Source organism: Acanthisitta chloris, unplaced genomic scaffold, assembly GCF_000695815.1.
Source record: "Acanthisitta chloris isolate BGI_N310 unplaced genomic scaffold, ASM69581v1 scaffold37897, whole genome shotgun sequence".
Taxonomy (NCBI): domain Eukaryota; kingdom Metazoa; phylum Chordata; class Aves; order Passeriformes; family Acanthisittidae; genus Acanthisitta; species Acanthisitta chloris.
This window is the reverse complement of record NW_008681602.1, coordinates 3,607-17,479: the sequence shown is the minus strand read 5'-3', so window position 1 is coordinate 17,479 and position 13,873 is coordinate 3,607. Positions and strand designations below refer to the sequence as shown.

General features: G+C 47.3%; 1 protein-coding gene across 1 annotated transcript; it reads left to right on the top strand.

Moving 5' to 3' along the window:
* Window positions 1-3,631: 3,631 nt before the first annotated feature.
* On the top strand, window positions 3,632-13,506 carry BCL7A (B-cell CLL/lymphoma 7A; the record flags this gene model as incomplete). The annotated part of the gene is made up of 6 exons (XM_009078160.1): window positions 3,632-3,677; window positions 5,920-5,997; window positions 9,192-9,288; window positions 11,094-11,261; window positions 11,990-12,111; window positions 13,191-13,506. Coding segments are annotated over 6 exons (583 nt in total), but the record flags the coding sequence as incomplete, so codon positions are not given.
* Window positions 13,507-13,873: the final 367 nt, after the last annotated feature.

The following is a 13,873-nucleotide window of genomic DNA, read 5'->3' as shown; positions in this document are numbered from 1 at the left end:
CGGGGTCAGCACTCCACTCCTGTCCCGCAGGAGCCCTGGGACGTGTGGGCCTGTTGTGTCTGCAGTCGTTCCTTTCCCCAGCGCGGCACACTCCCTTTGCCTCCCGGTTCGTAGAATTCAGGCAGAGGCAGGAGCTTGACCGTTCAACAAAAAACCTAATTTATTATTTTTTTTCTTGGCGAGGGCTCCCTGCCATCATGTCAGTTGCTATGGCTCTCTCTGTAAAACAGAAATCTGAGGGTAAAAATAGATTTTTCTACATTTTAACCTCATGAGAGACAACTTGCTTCAGAGGGTTCCTGTACAGAGCCGTGCACCGTTTCTGTTGGTTGCTGAAGGTATTGATGTGGGGTTTGTGTGTGCACCAATCCTCCTGTTTTTAAAGGAATCTCAATCTGAGGGTGAATCTCACCAATCCCCCCCGACCTGCAGCCAAGTACAGCAGGAAATTAGCAGGAGAGATTCTGTGTTTTGTGGTTTAGATGTTTTGAGAAGACTTGGCTTGTTAAATTGAACTTTACACACTGGCAATTCCTGCCTCTTCAGAGGAGCCACATCGGCAATTTCCAAGTGTGCAGTTTCGTTTGCATAATAGGAGCAATTTGTTGCCATCCACAGCTCCTCTGTGGAAATGCAGCCGCTGGAAATTAAACCACCTTGCACCCAGCACTTCCCAGAGCAGAGCTGGGTGAGTTGTGCTGGGAGTGCTGCCCAGGGATGAGCCCTGCGAGGCTGTGCTGCCCAAAGATTGTTCCCTCTGAAGGAGGGCAGCACCTGGCTGGGTGCTCTGACCCAGTGCCTGTGCTGCCAGGTCTGTGAACAGCCCGTGGGGAAGCTGCTTCCCTCAGGGCAGGCTCTGTTCCTTGGAAAATCAGCGCTCTGGGACAGTGAGCCCTTGGCTGCAGGTCCCTTGTTTCCACGTCCCTCCTGCAGCGCGTGGCCCTTCTGGTTGTTGCTGAAACTTAGTAGTAAACAGTGAAGTTGTTATGTTTTTTTATCTTGAGATTACTGTAACCTTATCTCCTTTGTTTATACCGCTCTGGTGAATGAGCATCTGTTTTGGAAAACACACAGCACGTGGCCTGCACAATCCAGGGCTGTGTTGTACTTCTGTGGCAGAAACATTCAGTTTCCACAGTAAGGGAGCAATTTGGGGGTTTTAGCAGTACTTACAATTTTTCTTCCAGTCTGTCTTAAAAAATCCTCAGAGTTTAATCTGTCTCAGTGAATTGTGAGCAGTGGAGGATTGTTTCTTGTCTTTAGAGGTTGGTGGGCATGTGTAGATTCTAAGTGGGCTCTCAAGATGAGAGGGGCAAAAACTCTTGTGCTCTCAACCAGCATTGGAAAAGTACTAAAGCCACTTTAGTTTTATGAAAGGATTTATTAAATGAAAGAAGACGCAGACATTTACTGAAAGGCAAGTGTGAGTGGTGCAGGATGTCTTGGGCAGGGAGCACTGCTGGACTTGTGGGCAGCTGTGCAGACACGTGAGGCTGGTGAGGAACGCGGGGGAACGGGTACCTGGCTGGGAGAGCACCCCAGGAACGGGCAGAGCTCATTGTGCTCTTGTCTTGATTGCAGGATCTTTGCAGAAGTCCTTTGACCTTTTCCTGACCCATCAAAGCCCTAATCTGGGGATAGTGACAGCTCCTTTGAAGAGGAGGTGAACCTGGACAGCTTGGAGAAAGCTGAGGGGAAAGGTGCCCATGGGCCACGTTATGTGGTGGTGGCACCGGGTGGGATAGTTAGAGGAGAATTTCTAGGCGATGCTGCTGCAGCTTTTCTGTTCACTGTCTCCATTCAGACTTGCTAAAATATTTTTGTGTGGTATGTAATGCTCTGAGATTGAGCTTCTGCAGGTTTTGCTGCTCACGCTTCCTTCTTCAACTAGACTTTTGCTCTGAAAAGGAGTTAGGATACAGAACTTCTCAACATAAAGGCTTTCCTGCTAGCAGCTCACTGCCCTGGTTTAGCCTGGCCCTGTTGGCTGTTTGGTTTCCTGCTAGGATTGCAGCTCAGGCAGTGGCAGTTGAAGTGAAAATAGCCAGTGTGTGTGCAGGAATGTACTGAAGTTCTGTACTGGCCCAAACACACTGTTAGCATGCACGAATTACGTTTTTTTTCTGGCTTGTGCGTGTTTCTTCCTGAGCCAGGATGTGCTCTCTGCCTTCAGAGGAGGCTGAAGTTAAAGGTAGAGGTCTGGCCTGAGTAAGCTGTGGCTCTCTCTGCTGTAGAAGGTGCCTGTGGGGCCTGGCAGGGCCTGCTGAGAGCTCTCCAGGAGACTCTCAGGAGATCAGCCCAGAGAGGAGGTGTCCTTAGCCACATGTCCTTGTCCACTCATGCTGTGGGGTGTTTTATTGTGTTTGCAGCCTGGGCAATAAACACCATGTGTGTTTGGGGCTACTTCATCTTAGTCACTGGACAAACATCCACACAGCAGTAGGAGTGCTGGGAAGAGCAAACCCACGCTTCAAAAATCATTTCTTGTGCATCTGGCAGCACTTTTGGTTCCTTCCCATTCCCCTTTCTCCTTGGCTTGATCCCCCAGGGAGGTCAGAACTCTGTGATTCTCCCCAAGCTCTGTTGCAGTGCAGTGTGATGGGATGGTGATGTCACTTGGTGCTCCCCAGCAGAAGGTTGGGGTATGTGGGAGAGAATCCGGGTGGAAATGAGATCACTGTGATGAGTGACTCTCCTGGGAAAGGGCCAAACAAGTGTGAAAGCCTTTCCTTGAGTGATCCCTTGGCAGTGAGGGCTTTCTGTGCCTGTGCCATCCGATGTTTTGGCACTCCCTGCTGCTGCAGAAGCTGCACTGACACTTTCTGTGCGAGTGTAATGTACACTGGGGGGTTTGCTCACAGGTGTATTCCTTTCTTAGGTGGGATCTGATACTCATCGAGGAGCTTCAGTGTTGTTAAACAGAGTGTAAATACCTGTCAGAGCCTGGGGCCGTTCAGCATGGGCAGTGGGTGCGTGGTGATGTGTGTCCTGGGATGTTGGTGCTGGTTCTGGTGCTCACCCTGTGCCTCTGCCTGCCCTTGGAATGCTCTGCAGATCCAGCTCAGGAGCCAAAAGTGCTTTAACACAAGTTAAGATAAATGCAAGGGTTTGTTTCTGTTGCTTTGATTAGTTTCTGAGTAACTAAAAGATTGAAGATACTTTTCAGTGTGGAAGAGGAGGGAAATGTTACTGTGTATTTTAAGTCTTGCCATTTTCCCGGTGTTGTTACTCCTGAGTCATTCGTGGAGCAATAGGAGAGGTCTGGAAACAGGCAAAACTCATTTTTTTGGTAGAGCTGTGGAGTTCATCAGCTAGATATGGGCAAGCCAAGTTGGTAATTGCCACATTTTCAGCATGATAAGCTGCCAGGTTGGGGGTGTTCCATCAGCTCTCGTTTGCAGACAGCACAGAGAGCAGCAGGACCTGGTGCAGAAAGACCCAGTGCTACTGATCACTTAGCAGAGCTGGAGCAGAGCAGTGGGGGTGGAATTCTGGTCAGGATCTTGGGATGAGTGGGTGCCACAGGCAGGAAAACAGGGACAAACTGCTGAGGTTTCCCGAGAGAAGGGCAGGAATTGCTGTCCCCTGTGCTGGGTCAGTGGGGATGGTTTGTGGTCTGTGCTGTGAGCAGCATCAGTGTCAGTCTGAGCAGAGTCCCTGAGCAGCAGGTGGGGAAGGTGTCTGCACAAAGGGTCCACAGAGAGTGTTCAGAGTAGAAATGTGTTTGGGGTCTTTGTTTGCTTCTTTGGATTCTGGTTTTTGTTTTGAAATGGGAAGGCAGGAAGTGTTACAGACAATATTCTCAGCTTCACTTGCAATAAATATCTGAATCCTGAAGTTATTTTATCCTGCTCAATGTCTCAAAGTCATTGCTTTTCTTTGTTAGCAAACCTGTGTTTGTGCTGCCAATGATTTACTGCTTTTAGAGGAGATTGTCTTTTTTTCTGGTGAATACTTTTATGCCCTTAAACCTTCACTACTGTAACTGCTTACCCGTGTGAAATATGTGCATAGTGGCAGTGGCAGGTTGGGTTTCCCTCAGCCAGAAGTGTTTGCAGGACTGGGATGTTGGTGAACTTCAGCACCAAAGGTCCTTTTCCCCACTGTTTGAATTACTGTGGACTGAATTCAGTGTGAAAGAGTCCCCGTAGCTGAGGGTTATCAAAACTTCAAGTGGTTCTTAAGAAGCTCAAACGAATTAAAATGTCAAGGCTGACTTTAATCCTAGAAGGGAAAAGTTACTAATACAGGTTTCCTCCTGTGTTCTACAGTCTGTCCAGTGAAGATGCTGTGTGAGGCTGCTTTGAGATGCTAACAGGTATCTTGAACTTTTGGTTTTCCAGTGCAGCATCTCTAAGTAATATTTTGCTGCAGGAAAGGACTAAAATCTTGATTTATTTTTTTTAAAGTATTTATTCACCTCTCCCCACACCCAAAACAAAACTCCAGCTGGTTTTATTGCCATAACCCCAAAGGGTTTCCTAAGTAGAAATAAATCTGGTTTGTCTTGTATCCTTAAAACAACCCAAATTATGTCATGGTCATCTCTTCATAATTAAGTACGCTCTCATTATTGACATGCCCTCATCTCCACTCTCATTTTTGTCACATGCAGAGCTCCAAATTAGAGTGAAACTGGATTTTGACATACTTTAGGCACCTAGTGTACCCACATGACTGTATCCAAACACATCAAGGAAAAATATGCTCCAGGGAAGAAATTAATTGGAAATAGTTTTGGACTTTAATTAAAATCTCCTTATGGACAGATCCAAAACATATCAAATAGTCATAGATAGTTTGGGTTTGTTTTTTTTAAAATTAAACAGGGAAGTGTCTCCTCTGAAGGGAAGACCCCAGGGTTGGTGCCAGTAGGTGAAGTGACTGGTGAGGAGGATGTTTGTGGCCCTTGCTGGAAATGGAGTGAGCACCTTCTGATGCACTTGGGGTCACTTCCAGCTTCTCCCATCCTGCAGAGAACCCTGTCTGAGCCCTGAGCCTGTGACTGGATCCCAAATCTATCACTTACATGTGTTTAAAAAAAAGGCCCTGAGACCCGATGCCAAATTAATTTCAGCTGTTCCTGAATATTTCACGGCTCGGTCTTTGTTGCTAACTCTCCATCGATCCCTTTGCAGAGCTGCACTGCAAGCCCAGGGAGCAGCAGTGAGAATCTGTGACCTGAAAACTGATGGCACAAACGGGATGCAATTTCTCTGGCACTGTGGACCTTCTTTCAGTGTCCTGATGGAAGGAGCTCCAGGAACTCATCCCTGAACTCAGCGTTCAGCGTCCTCCCCGTGCCACCACGGTGACCCCTGATGTTGTGCCTCCCTCCAGCCACATTTCTGTCACCCTGGGCAGCAGGGGCTGCTCATCCCCAGCTGTGCCTGTGCCTTTCCAGGGAGCTGAGCTCTCCAGACTCTGCATCCCAGTGCTCCCGTGGCTGGAACTGCAGAGCTGTCAGGAGTGTTGAGTGAATGTTAAATTGCCAGCAGCAAATTTCTGCCCCCAGATAAAGCTCAGATGGTGGAAATGCATTTGGATTTCTAATACCATTTAACAGTTTCATGGCAATCAAAACACACTGGTGTGTCTAAACCCTCTTCTGCTCTCAGAAACCGGAGTGAAAACCTTAGGCATTCAATCTGCATTCTCAGTTGCTGTTCTCAGCTGTGTCTCTGGTCCAGGTTACTCCCCCAGTCAGGTCACAGCCCTGAGGATCCTGGGGGTCAGCAGTGACTAACAGCTCTGGGAGATGCAGAGAACAGTTTGCACGATGCAGTGCTAAAGACGATGTACTAGAGATCATCCTACTTACAACCTCTTTAAATCCTTGACAACTTGCAAGAGTAGATCACTGTCCTCTGAGTCCAGAGTTTAACTGCAGCTTCTCCTGCGTTGTAATTCTCTAGGGAGAAGAAGTGGGTGACGGTCGGAGACACATCCCTGAGGATTTACAAATGGGTCCCAGTAACGGAGCCTAAAGTGGACGATGTGAGTATCTGCACGATGTGCCTTGCTCAGCACGTGGGGCTGTTGGGGAGAGCTGCAGGAAACAGGTTTGGCCTCTTGAGCCTGTGAGCTAAGACTGGGCTGGGTCTTGCAAGCTCTAGGGAGGTGTTGATCTCTACACAAGGTGATGTTGATGGGCAGTGGGTGAGTCTTCCTGAAGTCAGCTGGGACCAGTTCTCAGATAACTGGTGAATGTTCAGCTTGAAACTGGTTTTTGAAGCCTTTCTCTAACGTAACAGCTGTGGGATGGGGAGGGAAGGTTCAGACCAATTCTTTTTCCCCTCTTTCTGCCTGATGCTTTAAAGCAAAGCAGCTGGTTTGAACTGGGCAGAGAGTGTGTTCTGTGCATCACCTGCTGTTTTGTTCACAGTAGGTGTGAAACACTGAAGTGAGGGGAGGAAAGCCCTGTGGCACTGAGGCCACATGCACTAAGAAGTTAGCCCAAGCAGTGCAGCGCACACACTTGTATTGTCATGTGTGTTTTCTCTTGGTAAACCTTCTGTTTGTGTTCCTAGTGTGCACCGTTCATGTGCCACGGTACATCATGTGGCACAAAAGTGGAAAAATCAGAGCCTTACAAATTGAATTTCCAAATGAACATTGGAATACATTGAAATATTGTTACAGAGAGAAAAACAATGCAAGTTAGCACAGTAAATGAATGATGGGCTAGAATATATTTGCTGAGTTTGGTACTCCCTCCTTGGCCTGTCACATGCTTGGACTTGGTTTGGCATACAGGTTCAGACCTATCTGGAAGAAAAGTTCTGTGTTAAGGTGTGTCAGGTGGTGGTTTTTCAGAGACAGTGTCATGGTCGTGTCTCGTGGTGGTTTTTCAGAGACAGTGTCATGATCTTGTCTTGTTCAAAGCCCAAATTCAAGACCTGTGTTTGCTTAGGTTGTTCTAACTGAGTTTGTTTCTCTCTGTACCTTTGGTTGTCCCACAGGCATCAGTGACTCTTTTCTTCGAATGCTTGAGCAGCATCTCTGTGAAGTAACTCCCTGTGAACTGGGGAATCTCTTCTGGTTTCTGTACAGAAACCTGTTCATTCTTTCTAGCTGTCAAATGTTTGGTCTTGGTTTTATTATTTATAATACACAGGGGTGGGAAATGTGCTGTTTAAGTGAGAGAGTGGAAGGTTTGGGAGATTTAGGTCTGGAGCTTCTGAAAGTTGTTCTCCTGCAGGTAAGGTGTCCTGCAGGGTGCTGCTGAGGGACGTGGAAGTTGAATTTCTCAGTGAGCTCCGGGATGAGTTTTCAAGGTCGTTGGTACTGGAGTCAGACTCTGTGAGGAACAGTGGGTTTATGTAATGGTCTCTGTGTGCAGACTTTAATTGTGTTTTCTGAGCTCTCAGCTTCAGGTTGAGGCTCCAGCTCAGCTGAAATTGGGACACTTGTTCAAGACTTCAGTGCCCTACGGTCACGTTCTTCTCCTTTCAGGTAGAGGCTGTTGTGCAGCTGTTGCAGGTTTGATGTCACAGGGTCTCTGTCTTCTTGCTCTGGAAGTTGTCACAAATAAAAGGAGTGCAGAGATTTTAGAAACAACTGCCAGCTGGGGCTCGTGTTGGCTCTTCAGTTCCCTTGTGGAGGTCCTTTCCTGTCGGATCTCGTGCACTCTGAGGGAGCAGGCAGTGCACTTCCTTTGCACTGGAACAGGAGAATGGACCTTGCCTGTTTCAGGTGATTTCAGTGGGCATGGGTTAGATTCCTTCCCCCTACTGTGTTGTTCCTGGGACACTTTGACATTTCTCTGAGCTAGATGTAGCTAGGCTCTCTCTCCTCCTGGTTTGGGAAGGCTGTTCTAGATGGTTAAACCTTTCTACAAAACACTTCTCAGCTTAAATTGTTCACAGTCACTGTCAATATGTCTCCTGTGGCAGAAGTGTCCTTTTTACCTTCATAAAAACAACCCAACTCCTGTGGCAGAAGTGTCCTTTTTACCTTTATAAAAACAACCAAACCCAAACCTGAGAGAGGTTATGAACCTTCTCAGCTTTCATCTTGCAGAGGTGAAGAAACCCACGTGCTCTCACCTCTGTTTCTGCTTGCCCACGTGGTGGATGCCACAGCTCTCTTTGTTTTGGTGCTGCAGTCCCTGCTGGTGCCTGGTCCTGGGCACCCTGTGACCTGCTGCTCACACAGGGCTGTTGTGCTCGTGCTCTTTGGTTTGGGCCAGTCTGGTCTTTCTTCACTCAGCTTTTAGCTTTAGTGAAGCAACAGCATTAGTTGCAGGGAGGGAGGAGGTCTCTGTAGGCTTGGTCGATGAGAAGGAGGTAAAGAGGTGATTCTAGTGTTAAAATTGTGGATCTGTTACCATTCCCGAGGTTCACATTGTCCAGGTGTGTCCTACAAGCTTCCTGATAGGAAAGGGAGAATGGACTGAGGTGTGTGTTGATACACATAAACCACACAGAGAGCAAAGAGATTCAGATCAGATATTAGGAGAAATGTTTTCCCTGTTGTGGTGTTGAGGCCCTGGGATATTGCCCAGGGAGGTGGTGCAGTCACCATCCCTGGAGGTGGCTCAGAGGTGTCTGGATGTGGTGCTGGAGGATCTGGGTTAGGGTTTAGGAGTCGCAGCAGTGACAGTTTAAGGGTTAGACTTGATTATCAGAGAGGTCTTCTCCAACCTTGATGGTTCTAGAGTTAGGAGCTCAGGAACTGGGCAGTTTGAGGAGCCTCAGCCCTGTCTCTGCTCAGTGATGTTCTTCCCTGCTCCTTGACCTTGTGCAGCTCTTAGGGCTGAGCACAGAGCTCACAGCAGCTCCTGCCAAGTTCTCTGACTTGGCTGCTGGAAGCCCTTTAATCACTGTGTCTCAGGTTCCCGTGCATGGGACAAGAGGTGTTATTGAGGCTTCTGTAATTTTAACACAAATTGTACAGTTTGAAGGTGAAAAATGGAACATGCAATCATTTAGGTTGGAATAGACCTTTAAGTAGGCTTAGTGTTAGGAGAATTTCTGGATAAAAGCCTATATATCCTAGTGTCGTGTGTCAGAGCACAGAAAAACTGCAGTTATTGGGACTAATACATCATTGATAATGTCAGTTGCTGTCACATTGGCTTTATTTCTCTCTTGAGGTCGAGGGATGCTTACAGAAGTGAGGAGTGGGAAGGTTTTTTGCTGCAGCACAGGGGCAAGTCTCATTTGTGTGTGGTGTCTTTTGCTTTCCAGAAAAACAAGAATAAGAAGAAAGGCAAAGATGAGAAGTGTGGCTCCGAAGTGACCACTCCAGAGAACAGCTCCTCTCCAGGGATGATGGACATGCATGGTGAGTGGGGAAGGTCAGCCCCAGTCACCTCTGCTGGGGAGGTGTGAGCCCACAGGGACAGCTTTTCTGCTGCTCTGATGTGTGGACAGGTCAAAGGGAAACGTCATATAATCATTTGGTACCTTGGACTTCTCCTCTGTGGATGTACTAACAACTGTTTAAATGCTTGGGCTGTGTGGGGGAGAAAAAGTTGTCAGTGGAGCTAAATATGACAAGGAAGTGGGAAATGTCTACTGTTCAAAGCTCTGTGCTCAGGTGAAGGAGTGGCTGTTGAGTTGCTGTTTGAAGAACCAAAAGACCCTCACAGCCTCAGTGGTACCTGCTGTAATTTGTGCAGGTTTTGTACTTCTTACCTGTGTAAGTGTCCAAAGAATTCTGCAAGGGCCAAGAAAGTGAGCTCTGGTTCTGTGGTGTCTTCCTTCTCCTTCAGCCTGCTGGTGTTCACTGCCTAAGGAAACAGTTTTCCCTTGCCAGTCAGGCACTTTTGGGTCAATTTTATTTAATTTTAATATTTTTTTGGCGAGTGTGACTGTTGAGCCTTAACCTGGTGTTTCTCACAGAGCAGCTTGTGCAGCTCAGCTCTGTTTCCAGCTCTTCCCTTCTGGGTGTTTGGCTAGCAATTACAGCTGGGAACACAGCACTGTTGGAGCTGATAGCAGGGGAATCGCTTTAGAGGGGGTTGTAAATTTTTCATTTCATTTGATTTGCATTTCTGTTGCCTCCTGGTTAGTCTTTGCAGTGTACACAGCAAGAATGCTCGTGCAATTAGAGGACTGAGCAGGATTTTCTGGACGAGTTTTTCGTCTGTTTCAAACTTCTTAGAAAAATTAACTGATCTGACCAAGGCAAAAAGCTGAGTGTTGTTTCTCCCATCTATGATATGATTATCCTGCTTGCTCTTTAATCCTCCATCCCTTGTGTTGTTAAGCCATGTGTCACCTGTGTTTTAACTTCAGCTGGTCTGCCTGGAGGCTGCTCTGGGAGGAGCTGGTTCCATCAGCAGCTCTGTGTTCCTCAGGTGCTCTGGGGTAGTGACTGTACAGATGCACGGGGAGGTGGATTGCTGCATTCCAGGAACTTAATGCTTTGCTGGATTAGTTTTCCTCTTGGCCACCCATGGCTGTTAGCCTCCCTAGGAAGGTGCACCCCACTGCTATCCACGGAGTGTCACCTGAGACACTTCAACCACTCTCACTGCTTTTCACAGGCAGAATATTTCCTGGTGGCTACAGAGACATGACCTGTGCTGCAGAAGGCTGCTGGGATCCATGTTTTTGAGGGCTAGAGATTATCCCTTAGAAGCTGTTGGGGCTGGGTGCCACATTTCACCTCGGGGGTTTTGCTGGGGAGTTTGGTCTGGCTTTGGCCTTCATGCCACACCTCAGGGAGTGTCAGCTCTCCTGAGCACTGGGGGGATGGGGGTTTGTAGATCTTAGGAGTTGAACTTTCTGAACACTTAATTAGCCCTGTGTTGTATGAACTATCAAATGGAGCTCACTTCAGTTGATCTGGTTCATGCAGATCATAAAATTCGCAGAGCTGAGTGAAACACTTGGGTTCAGTGTATGAAATTAGTTAGAATGTCTTTTCTTAGATTGTATGGTCTTTAGTAACTGCTAGAAAACTCCTGTATTGCAGCATAGGCTGATGTGGAGAAAGATTGGATGTAGTGTTAGTCTAAATGTTGATTTTGATCCCCAGTGAGCTAAATTATATCCTGCGTTATCAGGGAATAATGCAGGAAAAATATGGAAGAATGAAGTTGTGTCAGGTTAAACTTTGTGTTTTCCCTCTTTTGTTATCAGATGACAATAGCAACCAGAGTTCAATAGCTGATGCTTCTCCAATAAAGCAAGAGAACAGCAGTAACTCCAGTCCAGCACCCGAGCAGAACTTGGCAGCACAAGCCGAGGGCGCCGAGGCGAAGGCTGACGAGGCTCAGGTGGAGGTGAAGGAGCAGCCTGGCTCAGAAGGTAAGCTGCAAGGGCCTCCTCAGGGCCAAGCAAAACACCTTACCCTTTGGGGTGTCACTTAGCTGCTTCCCCACTTTAAGAACTGCAAAATAACAGCGTGAAAGAAATGGGTTCGGAGCTCTCAGCATTGTGCAGAAATGGCCAAAATTTCTCTGAGCTACTGGTGAGTCTTCCCAGAGCTGGAAAGGTCACACTGACATTCAGGGGCTTTCAGAGGGAAACCAGCAAAACACTCGCTGTATTGTTGTTGTAATCTCTGTCTTGAACGAAGAAATCATTTCAAATCATCCTTGCCATGGTCCTACCATGTGCTCACACAGGTCCTGGGAGGGATTGGTGTCAAGCTGTGAATGTTTGCTGTCTAGTGTGACAGTAAAGCAGAGGTGAGAGATGTTGAAAATATCTTTTAGTTGTGTAAACAGCCACGTGGGTTTAGACCCGTTATTTATCGCCGTTCAGCCCTTGTCAGCCTTGCAGTTTGTGTTTGCTGAGAGCATGGACACGCTCTGGGTGAGAGTGCAGGAGCTTGGCTCCCTCTAGGGTCTGATCCCAGCCGTTCTGTGCTGCTGGCAGTGGGAAGGAGGAGCTCTGGAGCAGCCAAGGTGTGATCCTAGTTCTTTCTGTTTAGGCAGTTATGTATGATATTAACGTGTGTGCTTGGGCTGGTGCTCAGAGCTCCTGTTGGATGCTTCCATTTGCTTGCTTAACATCACTTCTTGTCATTTCAGATACCTCTGACGAACAGAATTCACAGTCTTCAATGGAAAATTCCATGAATAGTTCAGAGAAAGCAGAACTTCAGTCCTCTGGGGAAAATGATATAATCACAGAGGCATCTAAAAACTCTCAGGTAACTTTAAGTGCAAAAGCTCAGTTACTTGGAGTTTGGAAAAGAGTATTTATACCAAAAGGCAAATGTAAGGAGGTCAGTTGCATATTTAGTCAGTTCTGTGACTCTGAGGGTGGTGAGACCCTGTCCCAGGGTGCCCAGGGAGGCTGTGGCTGCCCCAACCCTGGCAGTGTTTCATTCCAGGTTGGATGAGCCTTGAGCAACCTGCTCTGGTGGGAGGTGTCCCTGCTCAGGGCAGGGGCTGGGGCTGGGTGAGCTCTGAGCTCCATCCCAACCCCTAAAATTCTCTGAGTTCCAAAGGTGAGGGCAGTAAAGCTGCTGTAGGGAGTGAGATGTGCCCGTGTCTGGGTCTGTGGTCCAGTTGGCTGTTTGGTTTCACATCACAGGAACAGTAAGACTGGATTGGTCTGACTTACATTTCAATTCCAGACTGTGTTTGGTAAGGGGATATTAAAACTTTTCATTAATAAATTGCTTGGACCAAACCTACTGCTCCAGGCCCCTTTGAGGACCGTTGAGAGGTAAAACACCTTCTCCAAAGGTAAATTGAATATAGCAGTTGGGAAAGTTAATTCCTGGACACTCAGCGGGTGAGATGTTGGTGTTCACTCACTGAGAAATTCTAGGGGATGGCAGAAATTCCCCTCACAGTTGTGCCCTTCCCAGGGCAGGACAGCTCCAGATCCTCAGGCAGAGCACTGCTCCATCCCTTGGTTTCCCTGTGGGCCACTGGATTGTTCCAGGGCACACCTGGCACTTCCCAGGCCTCCCCTGTCCTGCTGAGATGCCCTGGGCTCCAGCAGGAGAAATCCCTGTGTGCTTGGCTGTGGAGCCGAGGCAAGTCTGGGTAGCTCCTGCAGCAGGGCTGTTCCTGGGGACATTCCCTGTGGGTTTTAGCCTGGAACTCGAAGTTTGCCCGCTGGAGATGCCCAGAGGTGGGAAGGGGCTGTTGAGGCTGCAGGTGTCCTGTCTCTGGGCAGCCAGGGGTGCTGGGGAGGTGCTGGTGCTGTGTGTGATGTCTGTGGTGCTGAGCTGCAGCGCAACGATAACCTGGTTGTTTTTCTTTTCCCCTCATCAAGGACTCTGAAGGAGTGCCACCTTCTAAAAAGATGAAAGTAGAGGCTTCCCAACAAAGTGTTGAAGAGATTTAGACTATAGATTTTCCTGGTCAGTTTTTCTGTAAGGTACATCAGTGGGCTTAATTATAGAACAACCTTACTTAAGCATCTTCTCTTGGATGAGGACAGAACTCCTAACTTTTCAAGTTACCAAGCAAAAATCCAAGAAAGCCTAACAAAGGTTTAACTTCTCAGACACTGAAAACTTTTTTCCTGTGAAACAAACATTGAGAACTTTTAAGTTACTGTCTCTGAAATGGTTGGAGTAAACAACTCAGGAGGGGTCTACGCACTGTTTCTAAAGTCAAGATTACAATTATGTTGCTGCTGTATTTTTTGTTCATTTCTCTATTTAACATTGTAAGATATTTAAGGATGGTACAGGTCAGGTATTAGCTTTCATGTGAAGTTCATTGTTCTGGCGTGGTGTCTGCTTTTGTTTTGTGCCTTGTGTTCTGAAAACAGTGCTAACTTTTACAAGTTGTTTTGCAACTGTCTCCTTTGCAAAGTGGCCTATGTTTGTATAATGCCATGTAGTAAGGCTTTTTTTTTTTTCTTCTTTGTTTTGGGGTTTTTGTTCTGTTTTTAAGTTTTAAATCCCTGGTGCTTCAATTTTTAAACAACTACAGATCAGGAAGCCATTT